At 47.1% G+C, this 14,483-nt stretch overlaps 1 protein-coding gene across 1 annotated transcript in view; it reads left to right on the forward strand.

Moving 5' to 3' along the window:
* Window positions 1-14,150, forward strand: part of GHITM (growth hormone inducible transmembrane protein) — a 28,496-nt gene extending 14,346 nt beyond the window's left edge. Inside the window, exons 5-9 of the mRNA XM_060241047.1 lie at window positions 579-720; window positions 5,786-5,894; window positions 7,325-7,513; window positions 10,198-10,369; window positions 12,940-14,150. Of these exons, the coding sequence (XP_060097030.1) occupies window positions 579-720; window positions 5,786-5,894; window positions 7,325-7,513; window positions 10,198-10,369; window positions 12,940-13,027 (700 nt within the window). The 3' untranslated portion in view covers window positions 13,028-14,150. The remainder of the gene's footprint in view (window positions 1-578; window positions 721-5,785; window positions 5,895-7,324; window positions 7,514-10,197; window positions 10,370-12,939) is intronic.
* Window positions 14,151-14,483: the final 333 nt, after the last annotated feature.

Raw genomic sequence — 14,483 nt, forward strand, 5'->3', positions numbered from 1 at the left:
AAGCCATTTTGTGGTGGCGCCTATTCCCTGCGCTCAGAAATTCCAGAGGCATCCATAGGCTCAGCTGCACGTGCGTTCGAATGTTAGAAGCCAAGTTTTTGGTAGTTATTTTCTTAATGCCTGTGGCACAAAGTGGTAAAGCTGCAGTGCTGCAGTCCCAAGCTCTGCTCACGGCCTGAGTTCGATCCCGGCGGAAGCTGGGTTCAGGTAGCCAGCTTGAGGTTGACTCAGCCTTCCATCCTTCCGAGGTCGTAAAATGAGTCCCCAGCTTGCTGGGGGGGAAGCGTAGGGGAAGGCAATAGCAAACCACCCCGTAAAAAGTCTGCCGTGAAAATTTTGTGAAAGCGTCGTCACCCCAGAGTCAGAAACGACTGGTGCTTTCACAGGGGACTACCTTTAGCTTTACTTCTGAATGTAAGTAATTTGTGAACCGTTCTTCAGAAAGCATTAAAGGGAGCTTTAGGGTAACGGAGAAAATAGCCGGGACAGTTGAGAGCAGTTATGATTCAGTCAAGCGACGGATCACCGGTTCACGAAGCAGTACTCTGAAACGTCGTGTCTTTTGTTCTTGCTTCCAGCATTTGGCCGCAGTACGTGAAAGACCGAATCCATTCCACCTACATGTATTTTGCAGGAAGCGTCAGCTTGACGGCACTGTCTGCTGTAATGGTCAGCAGGACTCCGGCCCTCATGGGCCTAATGATGAGGGGCTCTTGGCTGGTAAGACCCATCTTCTGTTTTCAAATTTGACAGAACATCTCTTAGGGAAAACTTCAGCCTCTCCTTCGTTCGTAATCCGCCGTGGTTCCCTAAATGATAGTTCGTGAGACAGCCGGGGCTGGAGCCAGTCAGCTTGGTGAAAAAGAGAGGCAGGAGTCCCCCTGGCCACCATAAAAACTGTGCTGGGGAACATAGGACCTGTCTCAGGGGTGGAATTCTAGCAGAAGCTCCTTTGCATATTAGGCCGCTCCCCCTGATGTAGCCAATCCTCCAAGAGCTTACAGACAAGAGCCTTGTGAGCTCTTGGAGGATTGGCTACATCAGGGGTGTGTGGCCTAATATGCAAAGGCGCTCCTGCTAGAATTCCACCCCTGACCTGCCTAGACAAAAGCCATGTGTGGTGAGGGCTGTAATTAGGAGGGGACTTTGGTGAGGTAGAGCTTTGAAACCTGTAAGAAGAAGGGCTCACACTGGTATTCTTAAAGCGGAGGGTGGTTCTGTAGAATGCAGATTCAGATTTGCACTAGAACATGCACAGAGTGCCAGAAAGATTTGCACTAACTAATCATAGAACGGGGGTGGTCAGCGGTAACTCTCCAGATTTTTTTTTTTGCCTACATCTCCCATCAGCCCCAGCCATTGGCCATGCTGGCTGGGGCTGATGGGAATTGTAGGCAAAAAACATCTGGAGAGCTACCATTGGCCACCCCTGTCATAGAACATATTCGCACTAACTGATCACGGAACCTGCCTTAAAATATACAAAATAGCACTTTTCTATGGGCTATAGGCCTAGTGATTTTGGGGAACAAAGAAAAATGTAGTTTCTTCTTAGAATCTTTGCTAAGCACATTAGATATCAAAAGAAAGCCCTTTTCTTTAGCAAGAATACGTTCTCATCATGTTCTGTAAACATCTTCTGAGAGAAAGGAAACATTCTCCCTATCTCCGGAGACATATCACAAAGGTAGAAGTTCTGCCTCTTACACATTTTCTGGAATTAGGCCAAGTGCCCACAGGAAGAACAGGAAACCACAGATGTGAGATACCAGGAAGAAAATATTGGGGTGGGGGGAGGGGTTCCTGTTTAAAAGACCCCATGAGATATCACTTCATCTTTTGTTTCTAAAATGAGAGTTGGGATTCATTTGACCAATGAAACACCACAGAGGGCCAGAAGCGAGAACTTTGTGACCAATCAGTTAGACTTGCTTTGTTATCAGAAATGTATAAATGTTATGGCTTTGTGAAGATGGTGGGGAGGAAAAATGCAGGAAGGATGTTGGTACAGCTTTTCCTCCTGTCACCGGTGACGACAAAAGAACCTCTGGATCAGCTCACTTGGACCTCTGGCGGTGGAGTCTCTTAAATTGGGCTGGGGACTCAACTCTTGGCATTGATGGCATGTGCAACATTTTACGATGGGGCATTTCCCTTTTTGCCACCATGGTGCGGAGTGTTCTCCACAGAGAGAAAGTCTTTTAGGTATGTGCATCCCCCCCTTTTTTTTTCCTAAAGGAGCCCGTTAAGCCTGGGGTTCGCAACCTTTTGGAGCCCGCGAGCGCCTTTGGGATTCTGATACACTGTGGTGGGCATGGCCACAAAAATGGCTGCAGCACAGGAGGCAATCGGCCGTACAACGGCAGTGGCTGCTTCAATTCCGTCACACAGTGAAGCGCCTTGCTTTGTGGCGGCGGCTGCCACCAAAAGCAGTGTCGCGAAAAAACTGTACAGCCAATCGGAAGCCTCACAGGGCTGAAGCCCCCCTCCTGGCTCTGCCTGCATTCTTAAGAATTTTTGGTGTGCACCAGGAATGGTGTCGGCGGATGCCATGATGTCCATGGGTGCCATGTCGAGAATCCCTGGTTTAAGCTATTTAACAGCTGCTGTTGAAACGTTAGAAACAGCCCCAGATACAGGGAGGGGGCGTCATCCCCTGCAGATCCTCTTGGCTACCAGTCAGGGCTCTTTTTCTAGCAGGAGCTCCTCTGCATATTAGGCCACACCCTCCCTGATGTAGCCAATCCTCCTGGAGCTTCCAGTAGGCCCTGTCCGAAGAGCCCTGGAAGCTCTTGGAGGATTGGCTGCATCAGAGCAGGGGTGGAATTCTAGCAGCAGCTCCTCTGCATATTAGGCCACGCCCCCTGATGTAGCCAATCCTCCTGGAGCTTCCAGTAGGCCCTGTAGGAAGAGCCCTGGAAGCTCTTGGAGGATTGGCTGCATCGGGGGGGGGGGGGGGTGGCCTATTATGCAGAGGGACTCCTGCTAGAAAAAGAGCCCTGCTCCCAATAATAAACTTCTCTGCTTAATCTTTGGCCTTACGTGCAGCAATACAGAAATAAAAAAATTTATTTGAAAGTGTGAATTAGGGTTTATGCCAAAAGAGCTAGAAGGAGTTCAGAGCAAAATTACAACTCCCCCCCCCCTTTGTAGATGTTTTTCGTACCGCTTCCCTTCAGTTAGATTTCAAGTTGAAAGTTGCGTATCTTTCGGCAGGGAGGACAAAAATGAGAAAATAGCTTGCTCTTTCTGTCTTCTAAAGCTCCTGATATTGCCCTTGTACCAGAAATATCGCTGAAGATCTGCTGGGTGCACTAGAGGGTGCTGTTGGTAACCCCTAATGAAATGGTGCCTCTATGTAGAACTAAGCGGGAGGGCAACCAACCATGAGACGTTCTAGTAGAGGCTGCAAGATGATAGGCTTGTCAGATGGGAGTTTTTAAGGTCTGTTGCTTGTCAGAAGGGAGTTTTTAACATTATGTCAGAGTTCTGGCTTAACTTGCCCCGCTTCACAAGAATTGCCATTTTGAATCTAAATAGTAAACTGTTTTCAGGTTGGGTTCTGAAAGTTCTCTTTCCATCCACTGACCAATCGCTGTCAAACTGTCAGGTAATCTGTGCACAAAAAGCCTGTAAGCGTTAACATTCCCATTAGGCTCTGCTTCTGGCACACCGTTTCCCAGTAAATATCATCTCTCATTCACAAAATTCTGAACTGGTTCTGTCTGCCCCGTGTACGATCCTATGGGCCCTTCCGTCCAGGGTTCCGCTTTAAAATTGAGAGCAAGCCGCTGTGTCTCGAAACAAGAGCCCCACACCATTTCATTTATTCTTTTTCGCCCCTTCAGTCGCACTGTGGCTGAGTGGGAAATTGAGGAAGCGGCAAACCACACCTCTGAGTGTCTCTTGGCTTGCAACCCACCCCCCAGGAGTGACCATTAATCAACTGTGCCTTGACAGTTAAAAGAAAAAATGCGGGTGAGATTGAGCCGGTCGAAGATTATAAACATCTTTGGGCAAGGCATCAGGGAGACCGTTTTGTATATTGGCTGTTTGGTTTGTTTGTTTGTTTCTCGTTCGAGTGTCATCTCTGCAAACCTGTACCTACTTGTTTGGGAATAAGTTCTGCTGAATTTGAATAATCTGCGTAATCCGAATAAAGCTGTGAAAGGACGTGCCAGATCTGATTTAAGGCGGTTTGCCTAGTCATCAGTGGCAGCGTTAAGACCATTTTGTGCTCAGCTTCTTCCTGCATTGGGATTTCTGCAAAGGAACTTACCCAAAGGGAACGCTTTATGACAGGGGTGGCCAAACCCGTAAATATTTTTAAGTATATCTTTGATTAATATTTTTCAATATATCGCAAAACAATAAAATTGGTTTACACTGTTCAAAAAAAAAAAAAGATAAGAGCCACACAGAATAAATGTCAGATGTTTGAAAGCCGCAAGACATGAACATCCAATGTCCAAGAGCTGCAAGGCATGATTGTCGGATGTTTGAGGGAAGGGAAGGAAGGCAAATAGATTGGGGGGGAGGGAGAGGTTGAAAGAAAGCAACTTTAACTTGAAATGCATTCTCCAAGCTGCCATCAGGCATGGCTTGGAGGAGCGATTTAAAGAAAGAAATGCCTTCTCTCAGCTGACCGACAGGGCGGTGGGGGCTTTGAGAGCCACACAGTATGTGTGAAAGAGCCACATGTGGCTCCCGAGCCTCATTTTGGCCACCCCTGCGTTATGATCTCAGGTGTGCATTTGCAACCGTGATGTGTGTTCGAAGAATCTGGCAACCGTTTGGTAAGTTTATAAGCCCTTGTTGCTTTGTTGATATTAAAAAGCAAAAACGACGTATTCGTATAACCTTTGACAAGCGTCAGCGTAACGCGTGAATGAGCAGAGAACCATTCTAGAAATGCCGGCATCCTTGAGGGGTGAGAGACCAAGCGGGGTGCAGCTCCATGTCATGTCTTCCTTCAGCCAGAGTCTGCTACGTGGAAAACACGGAAGAGCCCGCAGGGAATGCCATTTGCGAACCCTAGCTAACCGGCAGTGCAATCCTGAGCAAAGTTATACCCTTCAACAATCCATCGATTGTAACTGGAAGGCCGTAACTGCCTAGGACCGCATCATAAAAGCACCAAACAGAAACCAACAGGTGTTCAAGGGTCCTTGCCATTTTGCTATTTCTGTATACTGGAGGTATGATGGGGGGGGGGGGGGAGAGCAGGGCCTGCTTTGTCTGTGCTTTGCCTTTCACTTCGCAGCAGTCATATGCAGGGGTGGAATTCTAGCAGGAGCTCCTTTGCATATTAGGCCACACCCTCCTGATGTAGCCAGTTCTCCGAGAGCTTACGAAAAAGAGCCTTGTAAGCTCTTAGAGGATTGGCTACATCAGGGGAGTGTGGCCTAATATGCAAAGGAGCTCCTGCTAGAATTCCACCTCTGGTCATGTGTATTCATTTCAGCCCTACAAAAGGAAGGAAAGCTGGTCTGTCAAGGCCACTGTCCAGTGTGAGAGAGATGTTGGCCGGAACCAGTTTTGATGCTATACACGGGCTTTTTGCATTGCAGTTTTGACGGGTTGCTTAACAGCCCACCATAAAGTATCTAAGACTGGTCACCTCCCAGGTGAGCCAGTTCTGACACAGCCGTGTATCGCTACTGATCTCTTATCAATTAAAGACAACTTTCTAATTACACTGCAAGTCTTCTTTAATTTAGGATAGTCCCGGAGCTGATGCAGGTAGAAGAATTGCTTGTGGTAAGAATGATTCTGTCTCATGCAGGCGATTGGCGCAACCTTTGCAGCGATGATCGGGGCTGGGATGTTGGTCAGATCAGTAGATTACGAGGGGAGCCCTGGCATGAAGCACCTCGCTTGGATGCTGCATGCAGGTACGTGGTTTTTAGAAATTATTTTTCTGCACAACATTTTTTTTTATTTTACAAAAAGAAATTGACATTAGTAGTCACTTAGATGGCAACAGAAGATGCTGGAAGAAGATACTGGATTTATATCCCGCCCTCCCCTCGGAATCTCAGAGGGGCTCACAATCGCCTTTCCCTTCCTCCCCCATAACAGACACCCTGTGAGGTGGGTGGGGCTGAGAGAGCTCTCCTAGAAGCTGCCCTTTCAAGGAACAACTCTTCGAGAGCTATGACTGACCCAAGGCCATTCCAACAGCTGCAAGTGGAGGAGTGGGGTTTCAAACCCTGTTCTCCCAGATAAGAGTTTGTGCTCTTAACCACTACACCAAACTGGCCCTTTCAAGGACAACTATGAGAGCTAGGGCTAACCCAAGGCCATTCCAGCAGGTGCAAGTGGAGGAGTGGGGAATCAAATCTAGTTCTCACAGATAAGAGTCCTACACTTAACCACTACACCAAACTGGCTCAAACCACTACACTGGCAGTATGTGTTCTGAATTGCTCAAGGGTGCCGACTTCCTATTTAAAAACTTGTCTGGTAAATAAAGTTTTAAAATACGCATGGCATTTGGGATCAGTCAGATGTAAAATCACTGAGCTTTCGGTCAACATGTTGTTTGTAAGAGCAGTAGTTTCCTCAGCTGCCTCGTCCAGGAGACAAAGTGGGGCAAGATGATATACCTGCCTGCCTTCCATAGTACCTGGGAACTGGTGGTACTAATGTGTATGACCTCTCTACTGCCTTAAGCTTGATTCCCCACTCCTCCACTTGCAGCTGCTGGAATGGCCTTGGGTTAGCCATAGCTCTCGCAAGAGTTGTCCTTAAAAGGGCAGCTGCTGTGAGAGCCCTCTCAGCCCCACCTACCTCACAGGATGTCTGTTGTGGGGAAAGAAGATAAAGGAGATTGTAAGCCGCTCTGAGACTCTGATTCAAAGAGAAGGACGGAGTATAAATCTGTGGTCATCTGTAAAACCGACAGGGCAAACTATGTATTTCCTATACCTATGGGCTTCCTGAACTCAATTGAGTCTCCTGCAGTAGTAGCCAGACTTCTGCAAGTGGAAATAATCTTACGAGACTTTAGAAAGCTGTATTGGTCAGGCTCGGGGCAGTGATACGTTAGCGCCTCGACCCGATAAGACGGCAGAACGCATTGCGGTGTCATCGGTTAACGTGCGGGGCTTTTTCTGAGCAGGAACGCCGTTCTGGCTGCCGTGGTGTCAGGGGTGTGTGGCCTCATAGGCCGACAAGTTCCGTGTGAAACCAATGGTGATGTCGGGGGCGTGGCCTAATAAGCAATTGAGTTCCAGCTGGGCTACACAAGTCATGGAAGGGTTTAGGTCTTTTTTAAGCACTGATTTTCATTTCAAGGCTCAACCTCTTTTCCTTCCTGCAGGTGTCATGGGCGCAGTGGTGGCTCCTCTGACTCTCCTGGGCGGCCCCCTGCTCATCCGAGCTGCTTGGTACACAGCAGGAATCGTGGGCGGCCTGTCAACCGTAGCCATGTGCGCCCCGAGCGAGAAGTTTCTGAACATCGGAGCGCCACTGGGAGTAGGCTTTGGCCTCGTGCTTGCCTCCTCTCTCGGTAAGCAGAATCGTGTTGCATTGAACAGGGTTCCCCAACGCGGCACCCACCAATGGCTTTCCTGGGATCTTCCGGTTGGTTTTTAGAAAGTGAGTGGGGCTGGGGGAGTTCCTGAGCGTTGATCCAGCAGGACGTCTGATTGGCCATTGGAAATCTGGTTGGCTGTGCAAAAAAGGATGTTTTCATATGATTAAGGTGAACTGTGTATATGCAGAGGGGGGAAAACCCTAATTTAAAAAGCAAACAGAGCTTCTTCCTGAAAAAGTTGTTAAGACATTTTGTGGTTGGCTCTACCTCGTGGATCAGCCATGTTGTGGTTGTGCCCGCCGCCCTGTGTCAGAATTCCAGAAGTGTCCACAGCCTCAAAAGAGTTGGGGACCCCTGTATTAGAATTTAATAGCGGTGCTTAGAATGAAACTCCCTTGATACTCCTCTTGAATGTATTTAGACAGTTCTGATAGTTAAAGGAATAAAAATGCCCTCTGCGGTGTTCTGCTGTCAGTATGTCTCTTTTTAAGAACGTAAGAGAAGCCATGTTGGATCAGGCCAGTGGCCCATCCAGTCCAACACTCTGTGTCGCATAAGAACATAAGAGAAGCCATGTTGGATCAGGCCAATGGCCCATCCAGTCCAACACTCTGAGTCACATAAGAACATAAGAGAAGCCATGTTGGATCAGGCCAGTGGCCCATCCAGTCCAACACTCTGTGTCACATAAGAACATGAGAGAAGCCATGTTGGATCAGGCCAATGGCCCATCCAGTCCAACACTCTGTGTCACATAAGAACATAAGAGAAGCCATGTTGGATCAGGCCAGTGGCCCATCCAGTCCAACACTCTGTGTCACATAAGAACATAAGAGAAGCCATGTTGGATCAGGCCAATGGCCCATCCAGTTCAACACTCTATCACACAGTGGCCAGAAAAACCAGGCGCCATCAGAAGGTCCACCAGTGGAGCCAGGACACAAGAAGACCTCCCACTGTTGCCCCCCTCAAGCACCAAGAAGACAGAGTATCACTGCCCCAGACAGAGAGTTCCATCAGTTATGCTGTGGCTAATAGCCACTGATGGACCTCTGCTCCAGGTATTTATCCAATCCTCTCTTGAAGCTGACTATGCTTGTAGCTGCTGCCACCTCCTCTAAGGAATGTATATAGCTCTGCCTCTTCTTTCTGGTGAAAACAGAAAATACCTAACTCTTTAGATTAAAAGAGATCAAGAGAGTGGTTGAGAGAAACAACATATTGTATAGAGCGTCTCCCAGATACCCATGGCATTGAGGCATCCCGTTGTATGTGTATATATATAGTATTTGTGGTTGGTCTCCCTTCAATTGATGCAGAATGCGGCGGTCAAGATTTTGGATCATAGGGATCGTATCACTTCTGTCTTGGCTCATCTAAAGCGGCTCTCAGTTTGTTCCCAGGCACAATTCAAGGTGCTGGCCGTCACCCTCAAAAGCCCCATATGGTTTGGAAACCATCATACCCGAAAATCCATCTTCCGTATGAGCCTGCCTGACCCCTGCAGTCATCTTTGGAGGCCTAGCTTCAGCTGGAGGCTACCTGGAAGAGGGCCTTCCTGATCAAGACCCCAAAAACTCAGCCTCCAGCCCACCCCAGAGGGGATTCACATGCCCGTTTCTGTTGCCGTCTTCCTTTTAAAACATTTTATCCAATTTAGAAAAGAAAAGGGGAAAGGGAAACGGGAATAAAACACAATTTCACTCTCCCAGTTCTGAATTATACAAAAATAGATAACGCATAAGAAGGAAAGAAAAATATTTTTCCGTGTCGGTCAATTCCAGCCAATTGCAATCTGTTGATCTGTTAATATAATCTCTTTTTAACAATCAAAATTCTACTCATTCATAGTTTCATACTGCTTAGATTACCGATAGAAGACGAAATTATCACGACGTGTCTAGCCAAATATAGAAGAAGATGATGATATTGGATTTCTATCCCGCCCTCCACTCCGAAGAGTCTCAGAGCGGCTCACAATCTCCTTTACCTTCCTCCCCCACAACAGGCACCCTGTGAGGTGGGTGGGGCTGGAGAGGGCTCTCACAGCAGCTGCCCTTTCGAGGACAACCTCTGCCAGAGCTATGGCTGACACAAGGCCATGCTGGCAGGTGCAAGTGGAGGAGTGGGGAATCAAACCCGGTTCTCCCAGATAAGAGTCCGCACACTTAACCATTACACCAAACTGGCTCTCCAGTATAGAAGGGATCTCTGTTTCTTGTACTGATCTCTCCTTCAGAAGGAAATAAACTTTGGCCAACTCTTCTATTTCTAATATTTTTCCAGTTAGTTCTTGTTTTCTTGGAATGTCCAAAAGCTTTCAACTTTCATTTCTGTTGCCATCTTCTGCCAGTGGGCGAAGACCTTCTGGTTTCATTTGACATCCCCACCAACGAACCTTCAGTTCTGATTAATGTTTTAATTGCTTTTTTATGTTTGTATATATATTTAGCTTGATTTTCAACGAAGTGCGTTGGTGGGGGAGGGGGTAATGGTTTTAAAAATACGATTTTTATTATGTATTTTAAAATGGTTAGCTGCCTTGGTGGCCCATAGAAGGGCAGAAAGGCAGATACTGTTTTGATGATGATGATAATATTTCAGGTTTCTGTGCCATCTGCAGACCTCCTGATAGCCCTTGTGTTTCTTTGTACCAGGATCCATGTTCTTCCCTCCGACATCTGCCTTGGGGGCTGGCCTGTACTCTGTTTCTGTTTATGGTGGATTGGTGCTTTTTAGCCTGTTCCTGCTCTACGATACCCAGAAGGTTGTAAAGCGTGCAGAGACGCAACCGTTGTACGGTGTACAGAAGTATGATCCCATAAATGCGTAAGTATTTTTTTTTCTCATGCTAATCGTAACCCTTGAGGTAAAGGTAGTTCCCTGTGCATGCACCACTCATTTCCGACTCTGGGTTGATATTGCTTTCACAGTGTTTTCACGGTAGACTTTTTACGGGGTGGTTTGCCATTGCCTTCCCCAGTCATCTACACTCCTCCCCCCCCCCCCCCCCCCGCAAGCTGGGTACTCATTTGACCGACCTCAGAAGGATGGAAAGCTGAGTCAACCTCGAGTCAGCTACCTGAACACAGCTTCCGCCGGGATCAAACTCAGGTCGTGAGCAGAGCTTGGACTGCAGTACTGCAGCTTTACCACTCTGCGCCACGGGGCTCTTAAAGGTAACGGTGTGCTGACATAAATACACAGAACAGCTTCAGCAGAAGCCCAGTGTTGTGGAGTAGAAGATAATGAGCTTTATGTATTTCAGAACTTGTGTATTGCATTTAGGGTTGCTGACTCCAGGTTAGAAATCCCTGGAAATTTTGGGGATGAAGCCGGGGGGGGGGGGGTGCGGGGGGGGGGGGTCAGGGTTTGTGAAGGGGAGGGACTTCAGAGAATACTGCCATAGAGTCCACCCTCCAAAGCCATTTCTCCTATGGAACTTCTCTCTGTTGTCTGGAGAACAGGCCCTCATGGAGGCTGACAAACCTAGCTGCATTTTAAGAAAATGTTCTGGGATTGAGAGAAGCCAGGTGCAACGCCACCTGGAGAGGCAGTTTGGTGTAGCGGTTAAGTGTGCAGGCTCTTATCTGGGAGAATCGGGTTTGATTCCGCACTCCTCCACTTATAACTGCTGGAATGGCCTTGAGTCAGCCATAGCTCTCGCAGTAATAATAATAATAATAATAATAATAATAATAATAATAATAATAATAATAAATTTATTCTTATATCCCGCCCTCCCCTGCCAAAGGCAGGCTCAGGGAGGCTCACAGGACATGGTGTTTACCATGATTACAATAAAATACAATCATTACTATAAAAACAAGTTAAAATATAAAATATAGTTGAGTTACAGTCATAAATTAAGTTAAAAGTTAGATAAAACAGTTAAACCATTGTAAATTGTTAATTAAGGTGCTACAATTCAGAATATGTATGGGATGGCTAGATGTCAATTTAGCCGGGTTCCATCTTAAAAGTGAGCTGAAAGAGGGCGGTTTTGCAAGCCCTGCGAAACTGATTCAGGGCTCGCACCTCTTCTGGTAGTTGATTCCACCATTGGGGAGCCATTGTTGAGAAGGCTTGCTCCCTCGTTGTTTTCAATCTAGCCTCCCTTGGCCCAGGGATTTTTAGAAGATTTTGGGAACTAGATCTCAGTGCTCTCTGGGGGACATATGGGGAGAGGCGGTCCGTAAGGTAGGCAGGTCCTCGGCCATATAGGGCTTTAAGAGTTGTCCTTGAAAGGGCAGCTTCTTCAGCCACTAACTTTGTTGTCTTTTTTTTTGGTGGGTGGGGGGGGCGGTACTAGATCCATACAAGGAGTCAGGAAACTTAAAAAATTGTATTGACACAGGCAAGTGGGTGAGTGACTTTGGTGGACTAGTTTGCTCAGCTGTTGTAATATAACTGTGAATTGATCCTCAATGCTAGAAGAATGCAATGTCTTTTTTAAAAAAAAAATCATATTTCCACAGGAAAAAAGAAGGGGGGGAATAACACAAATTCCAGCAACTAAATTAAAAGGAGGTATATATAAAGAAGAAAGGGTTTATATATAAAGTAGAAACAAAAATATAACACCAGTGGCAGATGCAGACATAAACTTCTACAAAAGGCTTCCAAATATCTAAAATTCCATACACAATTGTCATCCATCTAATTAACTATGTGATTGAATTTGTAACTGAATTGTATTTTAAAACTGTTTGTTTTATATTGTATTTTACGATGTTCCGTGTCTGTGAGCCGCCCTGAGCCTGCCATTGGCGGGGGAGGGCGGGATATAAAAATAAATTTATCTTATCTTATCTATATGCCATGCATTCAAGTACTGATCAGGTTCCATTTGAACATATGAAGCTGCCTTCTACTGAATCAGACCCTCGGTCCATCGAAGTCAGTATTGTCTACTCAGACTGGCAGCGGCTCTCCAGGGTCTCAAGCTGAGGCTTTTCACGCCTATTTGCCTGGACCCTTTTTAGTTGGAGATGCCGGGGATTGAACCTGGGACCTTCTGCTTACCAATCAGATTCTCTACCACTGAGCCACTGTCCCTCCGACACTGATTTATCGGAGGTGTGCATTTATCTCTGCAGCATTGTAGTCCAAGTCTTTTAACTGTAGGAAGAGCACGGAGTCCATTTTTGTTGCCCATTGGTTAGCCTCCAGGATACAGGCAAATAGTTGGAAGTGCACAAGCATAGTAGAATTCCTTGTGAACTGAATGCCGAATCTCAGTAAGAAGGGAAGAGATTGGATTTATACCCTGCCCATCACTACCTGAGGGAGTCTCAGAGCAGCTTGCAATCTCCTTTCCCTTCCCCTTCCCTCAGCACCCTGTGAGTAAAAGCTGTTGGCTTCAACAATCTAATGCATTGCTTTTTCATGCCTTCCAGGTGCATGGGCATCTACATGGACACACTCAACATCTTCATCAGAGTGGCCACCATGCTCGCCACCAGCGGCAATAGCCGGAGGAAGTAAATAAACGGCAACTTTCCGGGCCATCCGACACTTGGGTTTTATCTGCTTAGTGCATAATATTGAAGAAAAAAAATGTCATTGTGTACAAGCAGCAGCTGTTGCGGAGAAGACGGCTCTTCCCAGCATTTCAACCGAATCATGGAGGCGTTTTCGGTGTCATGTGACTTGAATCTTAGTTCCCCATTTCAACTTTTAAAAAAATAAAAAGTGGAAACTGGATGACCGCATTACCGTGCGATCAGCTTCACCCGAGGTCTGGGATTTTTGATACGGGAAAAGAAGTTCATTGCAGTTCGCACGTATATGTCAGTTGTGCTCCCTCCTTTGGAAAAGGGGAAGATTGATGGTGTGCTCTAATCTTTGAACAGCAGCCGGGAGAGGGTTGCCGTATTCAAACTAGCCAGTGTTCCAGCGGCGGTCAGATGTGGGCTAAGAAGCTCGTTAATACAGAACAGGTGACCAGTTTTCACTGAGATATGTCAACAGCAGGCAAATCTACTCCGATGACTGCAGACAAAGCAGATTGGCTTCACAAATTGGGACTCAAAAGGAAATAATTGGTGGAATCCGCTTTAAATTTCAGCCAAGTAGTAAGGGGGACCAGTGAGCAAGACAAGACAGGTTTGAGTCGCTATTCCAGCGTGGGCACTTTAATAAGCGGAGCAAGCCCTTGATATCCCGGCACTAATACTGCAGTCTTACTACAATAGGAGAGGGGGGGACGTGCTCCTAACAGGGTGTAGCTGAGGGCAAATAGATCCGTTTGGGAATTCCAGGCCTCATTGTTTTTCTCAAAAGTCAGGCACGACTCAAATCTGTTTTCGGATGCTTTCGATATACCCAGCTAAGAAGCGTGGGCTTCCTTAACCTGGGCATTCACAGTTTCTAAAACGTTTTCATTGCAGCCGGCTTGATTCTTGAGAAACGCACTTTAAACCTTCGCAGTACCTTCTAGGTTGAGGAAATTGCGATGCGGGGGGGTTTCTCAGATGCGCAGCGAGAGATTCGGGAAGCGCTGCTCTGTTGCGTCGCAGCAGTTTGGCCTCTTTGTTTTTCCTTTTCACTTGGCTAACTTAGCCGCGCTTGTACCAGTTTTAAAAACAAATAAAGTCCTAGCCCAGCACTTGGTGGCCTTCGTTGTCTGTTCTAGAGGACCTGATCCCCGGAATGCTATCCAGGGGCTCCGTGGTGTCTGAGAAGGTACTTCATGGTGCCCACTGGCTGCTTGAGTTTAGGGGGTAAAATTCCACAAGTTTGAATGGGACGGGGGGGGGGGGGTAGCATTGGCTCAGCCCTCGCCAGCTGCCTTTCTTGCAAGCTGCTAAATCAGGGGTGGCCAAACCGTGGCTCGGGGGCCACGTGTGGCTCTTTCACTCACATTGTGTGGCTCTTGAAGCCCCTGCTGCCCTGCTGGTAGCTTGGAGAAGGCATTTGTCACTTTAAATCACATCTCCAA

The sequence above is a fragment of the Heteronotia binoei genome, chromosome 6 (genome assembly GCF_032191835.1).
Source record: "Heteronotia binoei isolate CCM8104 ecotype False Entrance Well chromosome 6, APGP_CSIRO_Hbin_v1, whole genome shotgun sequence".
NCBI classification, from domain to species: domain Eukaryota; kingdom Metazoa; phylum Chordata; class Lepidosauria; order Squamata; family Gekkonidae; genus Heteronotia; species Heteronotia binoei.